This window comes from Carettochelys insculpta, chromosome 7 (genome assembly GCF_033958435.1).
Source record: "Carettochelys insculpta isolate YL-2023 chromosome 7, ASM3395843v1, whole genome shotgun sequence".
In the NCBI taxonomy this organism is placed as follows: domain Eukaryota; kingdom Metazoa; phylum Chordata; order Testudines; family Carettochelyidae; genus Carettochelys; species Carettochelys insculpta.
In genome coordinates this window covers 55,955,813-55,974,413 of record NC_134143.1, presented here as the reverse complement: position 1 = coordinate 55,974,413, position 18,601 = coordinate 55,955,813, and the positions used below count along the sequence as shown (strand labels likewise).

Below are 18,601 nucleotides of genomic sequence, written 5' to 3'. Positions count from 1 at the left end.
CAGAGGAATAGCTTTCTTTTCCTCTCCCCTCACTGTGACTGCTTGTTGCTTTATCTAGGTGACCTGAATTTAATTTCCTTCTCTCCTGCCACCCTTCTCTTTCTTGTCTCATTGGGAAGTTGCTTTGTGCAGTGGAAAATACAAGGCCAAAACATTTCCTGAAAAACAAAAAGGTATTCTTAAACTGTGGCTATCTAAACTTTTTCTGAGGCTAGGTATTCAGATTAAGGGGCGAGGGAGATGGGGACAGTCTGAAGTAGTTCATGTCATTCTCTCTCCCTCCCCACCCCATTCTAATCTTTTCTTCTTGGGAGTCAGCAAGTTACTGTATAGCTTTTCTTCACGCACTAAGGTCTTTATCTCAGCAAATGAAGCTTTGGAGGATTGGACTTAATCCTTTTCTTCCCCTGCATTTGTTCCCACCTGTGAACTCTTGCAGGAATATATAAAATGCTATGAATAAGCAGAAAAAACTTGCGCGGGGGAAAAAGTGGAATTTGAACGTAGTTGGGCATGGTACAGTCTCAATGTGTATGGAAAAAGTGCTGCCCAAGAAATTGGAGACCTTGTATTTTTTTTGTTTTTTTTCCCAAATACAAGCTTGTGTATGCTTGGAGGGTAATGCTGGAAATAGAAACCATGGATAGCATGCAAAATCTATTTGTAATAAAGTATGAGCCATTCTTTCCATGCCTGTCCCCTGCCCACTTCCCCAGTCCACCCCCCCACAAAAAAAAAAGAGAGAGAGAGAGAGAGAGAAAGTGATTGGGCCTCTGATTTGGATGGTTCAAGAAGTATCAGGGTGTGTACACAAGTGAAAGCCACGTTATCTGTTATCGGGCACTTGGGTAACCGGCAAGTTCTGTTATCTGGCACCCACAAAGGAGGATTCTTTATGGGGTTGCAGATGCATGTGTTTCCTGACTTACTGAAAGAGCACTAAAGTATATTGCCTTGATTTACAACAGCTGAGGATCTGGCTCATCTAGAGATAAAAGACAAATCTATGTTGTAATAAACTGCACAGTTCATTACTACTGTTGTTTTTGGACTCCATGAAGTGAGAAGGTTTTTGTGCCCAATAGCTACAGTGTGACAAACACTGAAGATGAATTAGGCAGTCAGACATATACAGCTTTGCATTTCCGGGTTATTTTAGCACACCTAGGCCGATGGTAAAAGGCACAAGGTGGAAAGCCAACTCACTCCTTTAAACAGCTTGGGTTGTGTAACTCCTTATTAACATTCTGCCCAGGCAGTGTTCTACTTCTGGTGGAAGTAATTTATAAATTAAAATTAATTGAAAACTACCTGTGAATAAAAATTTGCAGTGGTGGTGTAGCCACAGAGCTCTTCCTGAGGTCTGTTGAAGAACTGTATGAGAGTTCAAAAGCTGGTGTGTCTCTCCCCAACAGAAATTGGCCCAATAAAATATATTACTTGACCCACCTTGTCTCTGTAAATAAAAATTAAATAAAAAAGTCATACTTCTGAATTTACATCTCAGTCCTGTAAAACATGCTCACCCTTCACCTTACCACGGACTGCATTTATACCCATTCATGGGACTAACTTTATTGGGGGTATTATTTATACCAGTTCATGGGACTATCTGTGATAAGGTCAAGCACATATTTAATATACCCTTTTCTTTTGGTAGTTTTCCCTCCATACACTTTTTTTAAAAAAAGGACTGATGATAATGTACTTAGTTGGTCTTACCTCATGTTATATTGCCATCTTTTTAAAGTTTGGGTGTGAGTCCCTAAACCAGCATGGTAACAAGGGTGGGGTAAGTGAGGCACCCCAGTTGCAGCATATTGGGGCAGAGCTTCAGTAAGTTGCATGAGGTCATTGAGTCCTTTCCCCAGTTCTCATGGCAGGAGAACGCAGCGTCTAGCTCACCCATGACAGATGTTTATTTAACCTGCTTTGAAATAGTCCCAATGATGGAGATACCATAACCTCCCTAGGCAATTTACTACAGAGCTCAACCATCCTGATAGCAAGTTTTTCTTTTGTCCAACTGAAATCTTCCTTGCTGTAATTTAAGCCCCTTATTTCTTGCCTCTGCTACAGAGGTTAAGAAGAATGATTTTGCTCCCTCCTCCTTGTAACATCCTTTAGGTACTTAAGAGCTATTATTTTCCCTCTGTCTTCTCTTTTCCAAACTAAACAAACCTAGTTCTTCCAGTTAACCCTCATGAGTCAAGTTTTCTAGGCCTGTAATCGTTTTCGTTGCTCTTCTCTGGATCTTCATCAGTTTGTCCAGATCCTTCTAGAAATGTGGCCTCCAGAACTGGACACACTACTCCAGTTGAGGCATAATCAGTACAGGTATGAAGTATCATAGATCTATGGCTGAAAAGTGCTATATAAGATATGACTATAAATACATATACAGTAAACTCTTTCATATCCAGCAGCCCTAGGACTGAGAGGTTGCTGGATATTCAGGTATTCTGGATAATAGTGAGGTGTACCTAGCAATGCATAACACTAAAGAAAAACAAGATTAAATAGTAAGAAACAAAAATGCATGCAGGATACTTTACCAACAACAATAGTATAACATGCTGTATACTTCTATTTGCTGTATTGATTTATACTTACTTTCAGTATACTGTACTTAAGGAAATACAACAAAAATTTACTTGTGGTTAAAATGCTGGTTGTTTGAGAGTTGCAGATGATAGAATGCTGGATATGAGAGTTTACTGTGTAATGTGGCTATTACAAAATAGCTATAAACCTTCAGACTGCAGTCCTATGTTTAGTGATATCAAGCTTTTCAGCATAGTAATTTATAAATGTGTGTTTTAACTTCTATCCCTAGGGGAAACTAGGCAAAAGATGAGTTTGTGTTTTCTTGCTCCTCATAGCTAAATGTTCCTAACAAATAGTAACTTGTGTTTAAAACCAAAATTTCATGACTTCAGACTATGACCATGATTTTTTTTAAAAATAGTTAAATGTTCTGGATAATAATTTTGTTGCTTAAATTTGGAACATGTATACTTGCCATGTGATTGTCACTTAATGCAGTTTAAAGGAGGATTTTTTTCATTCTCTCTCTGAGGCGCATGAAACTGGAAAGGAGAAACAGGATGACTTGAACTGGAAACTTTAAACAATGTAAACTGAGCAGAGTGGAAAAAGGAGAAGGCAGAATGGTTGCTGACTCATCTGTCATCTTTTCAGAATTTTGCAGAAAAGAAAATAACCACGTCTGCTTTTGAATCCTGCTGGCTGATGTGCTCATTGCTTCTGTCTAGAATCTGTTGGTGATCCTTTTCCTCTTCTACTAGATGTAATAGTCTTAATATTTCAGCTTCAGCCAGGTTTTCATCAGTGATGCTTTCCATTTCAGTCTGCTTTAATCTTGTCTTAAATATCTTTTACTGCAGAAGGTTATACAATGGAAGTTACAGCTATTTGAGCATATTTGCAGAATGAATGATGAATGAAAAATCAAGACCCTGGTATCTGGCATAATGGACAATTTGAATAGGAGAGGCAGACCCCACAGAGAATGGGTAGATAATATAGTAGAATGGTGCGGAGCTAGTCTATGGAAACTAAGCCACTCCGCATTGGACAGGTAAAGATGGAAGGAAATAAAGAGAGAGGTGACCAACACCAACAGGTGCTGAGCCCATGGTTGATGATGATGATGATAAATATTTTTCTTCTACCTGTTTAGATTTTTTTCTAGCTCTGGTCCAAATGTTGCATCTGAACAAAACTTTCTGGGGGCACATAAAAGGCCAGGGATTGAGACAGCTGTTGGACATTTTAAGCTCTTATTTCAGTTGGTCATTTTTTTCCTCCTTTCAGAGTTCTGCTCTCCCACTCACTTCTGACTTTTACAATCAGGATCTTTCAATTCTGATTTTAGTGGTCACTTTGCCCTGCAGTTTCTTTCCACTTAAGCAGAGAGGTGTCTCCCCCTTTATTGACTTGAATGGTTTCACTGATGTAACTCTTATACTGTGTTAATGTTACACTGAAGTACACAGTTTAAAGAATTTCTGGAGGCTGTAAGCATTCATATAGCAACTTCATTCAGCTTTTCCAAGCATTAGTTAAGCTAGAGCATACTTCATTTTATAGATAAACTTGTAATGCTGAGAGGAAAAAGGGTATGCTCATGATTGCACACTGTGTCAGCAGCATAGCTGAGGAACCCTGAATCTCAGCCATACCCACAAGACACACTTCCTTCAGGAAAAAAAAAGCTTTGTTTGATGTTTATCTAGCAATCCTGGTGTTAGTTTGCAGCAACAGTCATAGTGGAAAGGATGTTTGCCTGATTCATACACCACTAAATGTGGGTTTCAAATTAGTGGTGGGAAGACTGCTAGTTTAAAATACTTCATTAAAGTCCTAGCCAAATAGGGAATACATGATAACACTCAGTAAGAAAGCCATAGGATCTTTATCTAAGGGTGGACATGTCTTATTCCTCTTCAGTGATAAGGAGGTGCAATATTTACACAGGGTGGGTGTCAGTAGTTGATAGGTGTTGACAGAGGTCTAGTTTATCCTCACTAAGAACCAGACGTGAGACTGAAATAACAAATTCTTCAAAGATTTCCATAGTGAATAATTAAATTCTCTAAAGATAATTTGCACATTTTGACCCTAGTTTTATAAATATGTAAGAGCATTTCTCATGTTGTGGTGTTTGCATGACATAATTATTAGTAAATGCCCAGGATCCATACTTGTCTGTTCAGGACTTTGTCTTCAAAGCACTAACCCTTTTTAGAAACCCTCCCCCCTGGAGATGATTAAACTTTTCTGTCCATATTACAATTTGGGGAAAAAGGAAAGATCTGAAGTGTGGCAAAGTGAGCTATCCAACATCCTGTGGCCAGTGTGCAGAAGAATTCATGTTAGAACTTCTTACATACCAATCTGCAAGTGATTCCTTCAGTCTGTTCAGCCTCCAGTCAGAAGCTGTGGGAGCTCTTGAGGTCTGTTGCTTTTGGTATCGATGCCCATGTTTGTTTAACCACGAAATAAGCAGCCTACAGTTAGACACCAGTGTGTTTTATCCACTCAGGAAGCAAGAGTTTTGAGTCTGGTTTTCACAGGCACGCAATCAAGCCATGTGACACATTACTTGCAAGAAGGATCCTGAGAGCTAGTCAAGAAAGCATTGATCCCCACATAAATATTATTAGGATGGGACTAGAATGCATACGCTCTGTTGAAGAGTGTGTTCACGCCAAGCAAGAAGCTATACTTTACATCCTCCACTAATCCCGTAGAGTCTAACTTCAAGAAATGTTTCACTAGGTGAACACGAGCTTTTGCTAGATTTATTACAGTAAACCCTCGAAATGCATGGTTTCAAGTTGCACGTAACTGGTTTTAACACAATTTAAGCACAGCTTGAAGCTGCTCTGTGGCTGTGAAACTTGCTAGCTGCCCATAGCTAAGAGCCCCTTCTCCCTGCCTTCCCCTTGCAGCAGTGCCACTGGGGGAAGGCAGGGAGAAGCAGCCAGGAAACTGACCAGCCCCAACTCCTGCAAGCTCAGGGGAGCTGGGATCCAGGCTGCTCCATGGTTCCCATCTTCCCTTTCCCCGGCCACGACTTGTGGGGAAAACCTTGAGTTTGGAGGGGTAGTAGGAAGGCAATTCCTTCGTAATTCAAGGGTTTACTGTATTCCAGTGAATAGGACACTTGAAACATCTCCATGGTACTCTGTCAATCTTTGTTAGGAATGTTACGTGATAGGTATAAATATTTCTTCCTAGTCCATTGTGAGTGAAATCTCTTGGTTTGTCCTCCCTTGTTTGTTAGAATAAGAATGCTGGCAGTATTGATGCCAACCCTGGATCTTTTCTATGCTGCTGGATCCCATTCTTAATTATTTGTGATGCTCTTGGCTAAGTGGGTTGTTTACAATAAGTCAATTTGTACTCCTCGTTTTCTTTAATAATAAGTGTAATATTATGGTTTCGAGTTTTCCATTTCATGCTCTTAAGTACTACATGAAGAGATGGGGAGAAAAGCTTCAAATATAATTTTTTCTTTGTTAGTTTTCTATTGAGCAGTAAATGCCTTTCACTGAGAGGTAAATAAGCATACTGCACTTAAAAACCTACGGTTCCAGATCTTTAAAATACAGCTGTTCTAAATGAATGGAAGTTTTAGACAGCAACTCATTGTTCCATAGAATTTTCTGCACAAAGTTGGAAATCACCTGTAGGATGGAAGATGTTTTAAGGGTCCGTGACTCTAAATCAGCAATCAATCCATATTGAAACAGAACATGTAATCACGTGCTCAGGTCCTTTTGACTTCATTTATGCTAGAAGTATTGTGACTTCAGATGGATTTAAGCTTGTGTCTAAAGTTAAGCATGCACTTAACTACTTTACTGAATTGGGACCTGTTACCATTGCTTGCATGCAACCTTAAGCAAGCAGCAGATAAGTGGATAGTCAAATTGGCAGCAAGGCTGTGTATACAAAGTTGATACTGTTTTTTGTAGCTTATCAATAGACGCTTAGGGTCTAAGCTTCTATTCTTTATATGATGTATGGCCCTCCTGGAGAGAATTTTGATAACTGTAAAGTTAACAGGGAAAAAAAAAAGATTAATCAAAGCTCCTTGGATCAGAGCTTTGCTCTCTGAAGGGCTACCAGGCACCAGCCTGGTTTTAGCATACCACGGGATCTGCTGCTGAGCACACAGATCTGCGTTAACAATGGTTCTGATGAATGAAGGGAAAAAAACTCTTGAAACCCAACCTTTGAATTGGGGATGCTACTGCTTCACAAAGGGTCCTAAACAAAATTTTATTTATTTTTTTTTTTAAAGACAAACCCATTGTGTCACTGAAAGTACCAGGGGGTTGGCAATAAGGGAGATCTTTTCTGAGTACAAAACAACACTTTTGTATTCAGAGACAGTTCTTCAAACAATTAGCGCATACATACATGGACGTGTTATCTTTTAGTTTTTGTTGTAATAAGCGTGCTGATAACCAGAGCTTTCCAGAGGCTGACATTTCTGTTTTGCAGCAATTTTTGAAGTTTGAACATGTGGTTTGGTTTCATATTGTAACACAACCTTGTGAAGGTTTTCACAAAAATGGAATTGTTTGTAAATGTCTGTTTTCAGATCACAACTTAAACATTTACGTTTGGCAAGGTTCTTTTGTGTGCAGGGCTCGCTGGTTTACCTCCCTGTTTGGAAGGCACTGCTTCAAAGCATGCTGCAGAATTTTAAGTTCGCAGGGGTAGTGTCCACAGGGCTAGTTAGTGTGCTATAGAATCACATCTCATTGTGCCATCCAAAATGACCTGATTCAGAGTGGTCTGGGATGACAACTGTGTGCTGCATGAGGGCTGGCCTTGAGGGAAAATGGCACCCTGGGTGAGTGTGTGCTTCTGGCCTTGTAGTCCCTCCATTTTCCCTGGTTGCCCATGAGCTCCCTAGGCTCCCCACCCTCTTTTCCTCTCAACCTCTGCACTTTGCCCCCTCTTTCTATCTCATGTGTCTCCTATGTACTTTGTCCCTGCACTGTGTCTCCTTCGCTTCTGTCCTTGCACCTCCTGTGTTCCTTTCACTTTTACCCCTGAACCTCCTTTCTGTGCCCCTTGCACCTGTGTTGGGACACTCCTTCTCCAAACCCTGCCCCCCATGCACAAAGCAGCTGGCATAGCAGCTCCTTTGCCCCAAGCAGCTGGTGGTGTGCAAAGAAAGGGAGGAGACACACAGTCGATGCTTCAGTACAGCCCAGGTGGAGAAGTGACCTCAACGCAGGGAGCCCTGGCATTGTGTGTTGGTGGTGGGGGAGAGAGGTGCCATCTCTGTAGAGTCCTCTGATAGGTAGGAGCCTGAAGGCTGAGTGTGTTCACATACAAGCAACCAAGAGCAGATCCAGTCCCAAAGAGGCAGTAGCACACATGGATTCACCCTTTCCCCCTCTCTCTAGCTTGGAGGGATTGGGCTGAGGGTCAGCCTGACATCGGCCCCCCAGCCACAGGAGATGGGCGGATGGTTCCAGTCCAGAGTGGTTAGTGGAGGAGAAGGGGAGCGAAGAAGAGATGGGAACAGCAGTGGCTGTACACATGGAATGGGGGAAGAGGTGAACCCTTGCTTCAGTGGAGTCTCGTGGCTGATCATCCAGCTTCCCCCTGCTGTTCGGGTCTCTCCACTCCCAGTGCTGCGGCCTCTGTCGCTCCAATGGGGAATCCAAATCCTGCTCACAGCACCCTTCACAGCCCACCCTCAAAGATCATCCCTGCCCTGCAGCAGGTAGAGCACGCCTTGGACTCTCATCTCCCACATCCTAGTTCAGTGCCCAGACCACCACACTGTGGAGCATGAAAATCCTTCCCTTGTCTCTCTCTTTTTTTTTTTTTGAAATTGCTAGAGATTGGAATGAAATGAAATTGTCCACCCAGATGTTCCTACCACCTCTATTGCTAGAGCTGATTGACTGTTCCGTTTCTTCTATGAAGCCTTTGGTTAAAATCCGTACCAATCCCTTGCCCTTCCAGCACTCTGTTACTCTGTGCTAGGACATGCAAAGAACAGTGACAGGTTAAACTATGAAACTAGTGACATCCAACCATTTTAAGCACAAGATCGCTTTTTGACTATAAGTGCAATCTGGATCTTCAAATCCAAATACCTTTGCTTTGCCTTCTTCTCTGCCCCTTTTGTGAGACCCTGCGCTGCTCATTCCACTTACACCCCTCCTCACTTGCTTTTATTTGGGGCAGGAAATTGGGGTGCAGGCTCTGGTCTTAGGCTGAGGGATTTGGAGTGTGGGAAGGGCTTTGAGATGACCCTGAGGCAGGGCGTTCAGGATAGGGCAGGGATTCAGGATGCAGGAATTATGTCAAGACCTCAATCCTAGCTCCCCTAGTGGCTGCAGGGGTGTGCCAGCCCCTTCCAGGAGCAGTGCAGGGTGAGGGCAAGAGGGAGTCTGCTTTGATCCTGTTAGGGTCTTATCTCTGCTAGGTGGATCCCGATTCTAGAAGACTCCTGGCCAGAGTTCCACACATAGAAACATTTAGAACAAATGAATTTTGTTATGAGCACCCACCTGCAGGTGATGTGCATCACCAGTAGAAATGGGAAAACCCCTAGATATACTGATGATTTTCAAAAATTAACATAGGGAAAATTACTCCAGCCATGACACAGGGTATTTTAGAATTTGCAACATGAGAGCAGTAAAAATTTATGCAAAACACAGACCTGTCAAAAAAATCTTCAAAAGAAGTAACATCAACAATTTGTGTGTGTGTTGGTCAACGTTTCCTCTAATTTTTCCAATCCAGGGCAGAATAAATTTTCTTATGTGCACCAATACCTGTGTAGGTGTGCACCACCAATAGAAACACATGCTGCTGTCTGTGAGCACTCTGCCAATCAGGTGGGGGGCCTCTGAATCTCTCCTGTGTGGCCACCCAAGTACTCAGCAGACAAGGAACACTGATGTTGGGTTGGGAAGTGAATGTGAAAGACAGCAAGTGACTGAGACCCGCAGCAATTCACATTGCCCCTTTAAGAATGCTGAGAACGTTCAAGTGTAGGAGCGTTTGCCAGCAAGCTCACTCCCCCCTGAGCCCAGCTGTGTTCCCCCCTCTCTGTGGAATACAGGGGTGGGAGGAGGAGGAGGACACCGTGATATTAGCATTCCCCTCCCCTTCTCCAAAGCTCAAGGGCAGGAGAAGTAAAGCAGCAGGGAAAGGGGCAGCTGAAGTGCTGGCACTTGATAGCCTCCCTGCCAAACTAATGAGGATCACCTGTCAGAGGTGCCAAGATTGACCAAAAGGTCCTGGTCTACAGGTTGGTGACCACTGGTCTAAATCCTTCAGGTTTTTGAAGGCAGGGTATGGATGTTAGCTGCTCCTATTCTATTGCAGTAGTCCCTAACGACCTCCCTCCCTGGCAAGATTTGTGGAGTTATGTATAAACACATTTTAAGTGACAGTCACAGCTCCAGACTTCTCACACACTTAATGTACTGTGGGAAAATAATTAAAAGGTGGGAGGGAAAGTGGGATGGTAATATGATGTCTCAGCATACATTGCTTGTGCTGTGTGTGACTCCCAGGTACGATCAGTAATAGGGGTCTCAGACATCAACTTGTCACCTGCCCACAGGGAATTGGATGGAACCTATCTCCTGCAGTTCTGGTACCAGGTTGGATTCAGACCTGGACAGAGGAAGAAATCTAATTTCCAGTTAGGATGCTGCTGAAATTTCATGATGCCATTTGCACTCGTGAGTTTCAGCCCAAGGTAATGGGAAGCTCACAAGAGCAGCTTATGACATGAGGTTTCTGACACGCAAGCTAATGGAAATCTCACCAGAGTGAACGATCTCCAAAGTGCTCATCCGGTTTGGGTCAAAATCTTATAAAAACAAAAAACATATTACAGAATATTGGCACTGCTAAAAACACTTATCCTGAACCCTGTTAAACTTCACATACATGTGGATCCAGATACAATCTTTGGATCATCTTTGATAAAAGTAGGTTGCTGATAGAAAGTTAATTGGATCACTGATTTCAAATACATTTGAACTACCCTGGTCTGTCTTTCTTGTGACCTGACTGTTTTTTCAACTAGGGGATTTGACAGACCTGGAGAGGTTGTTGATGGCCCCTCCAGTCCTGGTTACTGGGCCCTGATGCACAAGACCCTTCCTTCCCCAGGGGTGCTGGGGTCCCCTCAGCTCCACTTGCTGGGCTTTGATGCTGATGCATGGAGTGCCAAGGCTAGCTAAGGCTAGCTGCTGCCCCTCAGGGTGCTGGGAATTAGCTACCAGCCCCCAGGACTCCATTCCCTGTTTTAACCCCTGTCCCTCTGGGCTCTGTTAAAATTAGTTTTATGGTTCTCCTGGCCCCAGATTACCACTCTTTCACAGGGCTTTCTCCAGCCCTGGACTGCCCACTGGGTCATTGAAGATACTGGACTGGGGTGTTGCAGGACTAGGGAAAGTCTGGATTAGGGAGGTAAAACCTGTACTTTACTATCTCATGGGATAGTATATGGCAGGTGTTCTCAACCAGGGTTATGGATGGAGGTGAGGGTCAGCTCAGCACACAGAGCATTGAGCTTGTAAATCCAGAGTTGTGAGCTCAATCCTTGAGAGGGCCTTTTAAGGTTCTGGGACAGGTTGGTTGGTTTTTTTTTTTTTTTTTTTTTAAACCTATGAGGTACGGGGATAGGCCCTGCTGTGAGTGCAGGGGACTGAGCTCCGATTGCCTCTTGAGGTCCCTTCCAATTCTATGAGATAGGCATAGGTATAGCCTGGCAGTACACAGAGCTTTTCCAGCGGCTACAGGAATACATCTAGATATTTGCCTAGTTTTACAACAGGCTATATAAAAAGCATCAGTAAAGTCTGAACAAATTAAAATTTCACACAGTGATTTTGTTTATGCATTTCAGTGTGTGGTATATAGAGTAGTAACTACAATATTTATATTCCAATTGATTTATTTGATAACGTGGTAGAAATGAGAGGGTCAACAATTTTTCAGTAATTCATTGTTGTTAAGCGTCTGAGTTTTTGGGTTTTTTGGTAAGCAAGTAATTTTTGCTGCTTTTTAAGTGAAGCGTGCAGGACAAGTCAGACTCCTGAAAGGTTACAGTAGTCGGGACCAGTTGAGAGCCACAAGTATACTACTGCGGTTAAACAGGTGGGGATGCATTGCTTTCTAATGGGTGGTAGGCTGAAAACAGCCCCAGTGCTGACAGCTGGCAGATTTTCCTTATGCTCAAGTGCAGGCAGCTATGAGTTGCAATTGTTCTTTGAAAATTAGCTGCCTCAGGAAATAATTCATGTTGTAATCTATTAGTGTTTTAGTCAATCAGTCCTCAACTGCCAATGAGTCATCGCTAACTTTATGGTCATCATTGTAACTGTGTTAATAAATCACTCCGAGCCATTCTCATGGGCATGAGATATTGTATAATAGTTCGATACAAGAATTACAAAATCCAGTAAATACAGTGTGTTATAAGGAGAAGTGTGGCCAATCTGCAAAGAGCCAAACTTCTCCAAGTTCAAAGGTGTTCAAAGCCAAAGTTTTGTTCAGGCTCATATGTCAGTGTAAGACATCATCAAAGAAACAACTAGTGAGAGGGGAAAGAAACTGTGGAAGGGTAGGACAAAGAAATGAGACAAAGAAAGTGCAAAGGTTATAAATATGGAGCTGGTGGTGCTCCTACCAAAACGTGGGCTAGAAATTGAAGTTTTAAAGTGGGTAGAGATCCCTGAAATCGAAAGGAAGCTAATTGCAAGCCTTAACTAAGGGTGGGATCCCTAAGGTGCAAGGCGAAGGTGTCTGCTTATGCACATCAGTATGAAACAAAAAGGAGTTTAAAAGTACTAAGACCCTAAGGGTAATAATTTTTTGATGGGCAGGCACACCAATGGTCTGGAGCTGCACTTTTCTATGCAGGAAAAGTGGAGTCTGGAATGGTGGTTGGGTGGAGAAAGGAGCTTGGGGTAGAAGATTGAGATGCATGAGAGGATGAGGGTTCTGGGAGGGAATATGGGTAAAGTGGGGTTGTGACCAGTGTTCCCTTGTAATTCTTTCCATCCATGGGTGGAATAAATTTTATGTGCACCAAGGCATTTGCATATGTGCATCAATAGAAACACATGATGTACACTGTGGGTGCTCTACTCTTCAGCTGGGCAGCACTTGAATCTCTCCTGGGTAGCCCCCCAAGCACTCAGCATACATGGCTGTGACCTGGGGCTGAAGATTCGCGTGCAGGTTCTGGGAAGGGAGATTGTGCGGAAGTGGATTCTGACCTGGCAGCAGGGTCTGGGAGGGAGTTGTGACCAGGGACAGAGGCATGGGAGGGGTGCGGAGGATTTGGGTTGTGACGTGGGCAGGAGGAGGGTTTGTGACCAGGGGGGCAGAGGGTTTAGGTTGTAAGCTGGGCGCAGCGAGTTGGGATACAGAAGGGGGTGAGGTGCCATGTACAGGCTGTAGCTTGGAGGTGTGTGTATGCTAGAGGCAGTTCCTGGCTAGCAGCCCAGTGGGACCCTCAGGGAGGCTGCATGTCTGCCACGCTCTACATGCTGCTCAGAGTGTCCGGCTGCTGGGGCCGTGTGCATCTCTGCATAATGCACCATGGGGGGAGGGTTCCAGGAGCTGTCTGGGCTCGTGTGCCCAGTCTAGACAGCTCCCATTAGCTGGTTTCAAACCGAAGGGAGTTGCGAGGGTTGTACTGGGGGCGAGCACAGAACACGGGGCCATCCTCCAGTGTCCCCCTCTAGCTTTTTCCGTCCGTCGTAGGTGCATTTTATTATGTGCACCACCACTAGAAACACGAGCGGGTTGCTGAGTGTGGCTGTGGGCGCTCTGCTAATCAGCTGGGATGCACCTGAATCTCTCAGGGGCAGCCACCTAAGTGCTCAGCTTACAGGGAACATGGCCACCCTCCCCTTTGTGAGGCATGTACCATGCAGAGACGGACAAGCTGGCTCCAGCAGCTGGCTGGATTGAATGAGTGGTGTGCAGGGGCATGGCTCAGGGTCCCACTAGGCTGCAGAACATTGGTGCCCAGAGGATCATGCTGGGCTTGTGGGCAGTATTTGGCCCTCCCTGATTTATTGTTTAAATATTTTTAATTAAAATCACTGTTACTGCCACATTTGGCACTATGAGCACCATTACCTGTGTAAGTGCATCGGTGTGATGTTTCTGTATTAGTAGGTGGAAAGTGGTGAGAATAACCAGCTAGGTAAGATACTGATACAATATCTCTTCCTCCAAATTCAGAACTGTTATCTTTAGTCAAAATGTTAAGCCAGGAAGTTTGTTTTTGGCTGGGCAGTCATGGGATGGTAAAATAGTGTTTTAAAATGCTGCAGTTAGTGGGAGTGTCTTTCATTATTTGAAATCAAGCAATATTTGTGTTCTGAAAAAACTTGTAGAACCCAGTAAATCATTCATTGCTCCCACTTTTGTCCTTCAAAGTCCTTGCAGTCACCAGAGGTTGATGGGGAAAAATCAGACAACAATGAAACAATTGCTCAAAATCGTGTGTGTGTGTTCCCATCTCAGTGACTTTTTTTTTCATCCAGCTTTGAGTATTTCATTAATTACCTTAACTATTCAAACAGGAGCAACTATTGTTCATATAAAGTTCTGTGGGGATTAGCCTGCTATGTGGATGTCTTTTAGTGATTGTTTTCCTCTTGGTTTAGCCTGTTCGATACAAAAGATAAAAGAACAAAAATTACTTAGTGATCACTGCCACTGTTGCAGGAAACAGTAATGTTTACATACGCATATCGAAGAGCTGTGCAAGTAGCAATACAAGTAAAAAGCCAACTTTGAGGTAGGATTATAAAAAATAGACATGGTAAAAAATTTTTGGATCATATAGTAACTCTTGCAAATATGTGATATATTTGCCAAAAGACAATTAGAACTAATAGATATTAAATTAATGTGTAAAGGGGAGAATGTGTCCCTTTTATTGCTCAACTATGTTATATTTTTATACCCATATAAGCAGGACTAGCTCAATTGTCTCTTATTACTCTCACTATTTTCAGGGCTTTTCTAACTGGGCACGGAGAAGATTCTTAACGGGGACTTTTTTTCACTGGATAGCACTCTGATTTTTTGTTTACCTGTTTTAAAAAACAGATGTCTTTTATTCCATTTATTTAAATTCCTGTTGCAAAACTGTTATACAACACAAAAATTTCTAATATATAAGAAGGGAAAAGGAGGAGTCTGTGTTATTTAGGTCAGCATGCCATGACTCAGTTCTTAATTACCTAATGTTTTCAGATACAATATGAATTTGATTTCAGCCATTCAGTTGTGTGTTATTTGATGGGAGACTGTGCAGTAGGCCAGATTTTAGACTGTGGCAATCAGAGCTCTAAAGTTCCTTGCAATTGTTGATTCAAAGTGAAGTGAAATTGACTCATCAGGTTTGATTTTTTTAATATCCTAACCACGTATGCATATGTTGTTATGAAAAAGATTGAAAGCAATACAGTAATGCTACTTTCTGTTTGAGGCATAACCATTAGTAACAGCGGGGGAGTTCTAAATGTCTGAGTCCCGCAAGGTGACTCGCTGCTTGAGCCCCACAAGCCCTGCCAGCTGCGAGCTGCCTGCCCGAGCCCCTGCCCTCCCACAAAGCCAGGCATCACCCAGCTCTTACCCAATCCTCTGAGCCAGGCATCCCCAGCCCCCATCTAATCCCTTTCTTCTCTTCCTCCCCACCCCCAAACCTACACTTGCTCACTTTTGCAGGAGGCAGCTAGCTCCATGTGGGTCTTCACTGTCTGCCTGCTTTTTATGGCAGCAGCACCAGGTCACCCACATAAAATGGCAGGGGCTGAGAGCCAGAAGCAAAGGTCAACTCTTTCTTTGGTTGGGGGGAATGATGGGGTGGATGGGTTGGCTCATACCCCCCAGTTTGGGAAACCAGGGCCTAAAGGGAGGTACAGGAGCTCGTTGCGCTTTGAGGAAGAGATGAGGTGGCGATAACTCCGATATCCCAGCCAGTCGTTCCTTTGTAATACAGATTCTTATGTTCCAACTGAGAATTGCTACTCTAGTTCAAGGACGTAATTTCTGCTGTTTGCTCCTGTCTTGTGAACAAACGGCTTTATGAAGCACTTCAGAGGCTTCCAATATTATGGTGGTGTGCTGTGGAGAAGGGGAGAAACACATGAGAAGTTAAGAATGAGGGATGCTGGGTAGACGAGCTGCCAGTGTCTTGTCTGTACTAGCCTGCCTGGAATCTTAGCTGCTTTGCCCCGTCATGTTGCTAGTCTGTGCCAGAATCCATGCTGCTGCAACTTCACTCCCATTTTAGCCATGTTAGTTAGATTAAGCTAGCACCCATATTTCCCTCTGAGCTGCTGTCAAACCCTGGTTGTGATATAAGACATCACCTAAAACTTGCCATGCTTCTGGGAGATTTCCTGTATTCTTAATTTTAAGACAGTAAATGACCTGAACTTGAGTTCCTTGTGAACTGACTGTTTCTCGGGTTCCCTCCACTTCAGTGTTTTCCTCTATTGCCTTGGAAATCATTTACAGGCTGACCCTCTCTAGTCCGGCACCTTTGGGACTCAACTGGTGCCAAACGAGTATTTTTCAACAATTAAGGAAAATTAAGTCTGGTGTGAGGGTTGAGGGGTGAGGAGGGGCAGGGAATGGGTGGCTTAGAGAAGAGGGCTGGAATGGATACAGATCTTCCCAGCCTAGCACTCTGTGTAATAGCTCTCTCCCCCTCTAGTACAAGTGCAGTTGGATATAGAAGTTCTGTATCCATTCAGAATTTTCCATGGACCTCTTTGCTCTATGAATTGGCTATGTTGCCAGTAAAACTTTCTCCAGAAGTTGGAGGAATGGCTTAGGGAAAGGGTCACGCTCTAAACTACAAGGATCTTTAGGTCCTCTTTAATGTCTACCTTAGTGTTTTTTAATGGAAGTGTTTTGCAACAATTCTTCTCCTGTCAAGTGAAGAGTAACTTGTGTTTTCTGTGTCCATTTTCAGGCCAGGAAGATCCAAACAGCCTACGGCACAAATACAACTTTATTGCAGATGTGGTGGAGAAGATCGCCCCTGCTGTGGTTCATATTGAATTGTTTCGCAAGTAAACAGGATACTCAGTTTGGATTTATATTTCTATAGTTTCAGATGATTAAGTGTGCCAGAAACAGTTAGCATGCTGAAACTGTTTTAAGATAATATTTATTCAATATGATAAATATTTGTCACACTTATGTAAATGTTTCACTTTTCAAAAATTTTGACACAACCTTCAAGTTTGCTAGACTATTGCATGTCCAATAAAATGTTAAGAGATACTTAATAAATAATACTACATTTTCTAAAATAGTTTTTAAAAGTTCCAAATACTTTATTGGTAGTCTAAGAAAATAGGAATCACAAATGATTTCTTTGGAATTCATGTTTATTTTCTGTATCTTCTAGGCTTCCTTTTACAAAAAGGGAGGTTCCTGTTGCTAGTGGTTCAGGCTTCATTGTCTCAGAAGATGGACTAATAGTGACAAATGCCCATGTAGTTACCAATAAACATCGGGTAAAAGTGGAGCTGAAGAATGGTGCAACATATGAAGCCAAAATTAAAGATGTTGATGAGAAAGCAGATATTGCACTCATTAAAATAGACTCTCAGGTGGGTCAAGTCATTGTGAATTTCTTTTCTCTTGCTAAACTATATTATTTCTAAAAGCAATTGTAATTTTAATGTTCACAGAAAATATAACTTAATGGTCTTGACCATAAAATATCTGTGTGATCTGACAAGGTGAATGTATTTTTAAAAGATAAGTCACAATGAATATTGGTAGCTACATTTTTCTGTTTAAAAAGAAAATCTGCGCCTTATAAAAGCAAGGGTATCTGAAGCATCAGTGGATCTCCCCAGGAAGAAAAGTGTTATCATTAGAGCCAAGAAAGGAAGTTCTGTCTTATGGCTGGTACAGGGAAATAGCAGTACCTACCTCTTGTAGAAATTGTCAATTAGTGTTCATAAAATAGGTTGACAACCTAAGACGGAACATGCTACATTAACATCAAATGTTAAAATGGGCAATAGTTATACTGGAGCGCCACAGTAAACAGGCTGCAGGATGGAGGGGGCTGCTGGAGCCTGGGACAGTCCCCAAAGCACCATGCATGACCAGTGCATGGTTAGGGGACAGCAGCTAGAGGCTGGGGTCAGCCCGCAGAGTGCTGCCCTGCTTCCCAAAGGCTGCAGGAAGGGGTGGCCACAACCCCAAGCAAAGACCCCTTAGAGAAGCTTCAGGCCAGGGGGAGAGAAGCAGCAGGCTTGGAGGCTGCTTCCAGAGTGCTGCCCCACCACAGGCTGCAAGCCGGTGGGGGCAGCTGGAGGCTGGGACCATCCCACAGAGTTCCAGTCCCTGCCTGACAAGCTGGATGGATGGTGGAGGAGGAGGAGGAGCTGATGGATAGCAAGCATAGCCCCAGCCCCCTCAGGAGGAGCGGCTGGATAGGGAGTGCTGCCCTGGCCCCCTGGGAGGAGCTGCTGCTTAGCTCCATCACTGCCTCTGGTACCTCTGGGAAGGTCACTACCCTCCTAGGCTCCTGTCCTGAGACCCACTAGCTTCTGCAACCCCACCTATTGCCTTGAGCCCCACCAGCCCTTTTCCCAACCTCGCCCCTGCATCCTCACTCAAGCCTTAATTTTTGAAAGATACCATCATTTTTAAAAAAGCATGTACATTTTTCATTTCTTTTAAAAAATAAAATTACTTCAGTTAAAAAGCTGGGCAATGCCTGGTACATCTGGCTGGTATTAAAAAATCAATGTAGCAGGCAAGTAGGTATCTTCTACAACACGACTCAAAAGTGCGTCATTCCTCCAGTGTTTTTAGATAGAGTAGAGCTATCTCATCAAGGTCAGAGGATTTCAGTTTAGAGTTCATTACAAAATCAAACATCATTCAACTCTGAGCTCTTGTCTAATTGATCCTGTGAAATACTACAATGTGCTTTTGCCACCTGTCATTTAAAGGCCCCTTTTGCTCTTACCAGCAGCAGCCTTAGGGTTACTCTCAAAAACTAGGA

At 43.2% G+C, this 18,601-nt stretch overlaps 1 protein-coding gene across 1 annotated transcript in view; it reads left to right on the top strand.

Annotated features, from left to right (window-relative positions):
- The window catches only part of HTRA1 (HtrA serine peptidase 1), a 54,901-nt gene that overhangs the window by 9,781 nt on the left and 26,519 nt on the right, over positions 1-18,601 (top strand). Inside the window, exons 2-3 of the mRNA XM_074999741.1 lie at positions 16,541-16,640; positions 16,982-17,186. Coding sequence (XP_074855842.1) covers positions 16,541-16,640; positions 16,982-17,186 — 305 coding nt within the window. The remainder of the gene's footprint in view (positions 1-16,540; positions 16,641-16,981; positions 17,187-18,601) is intronic.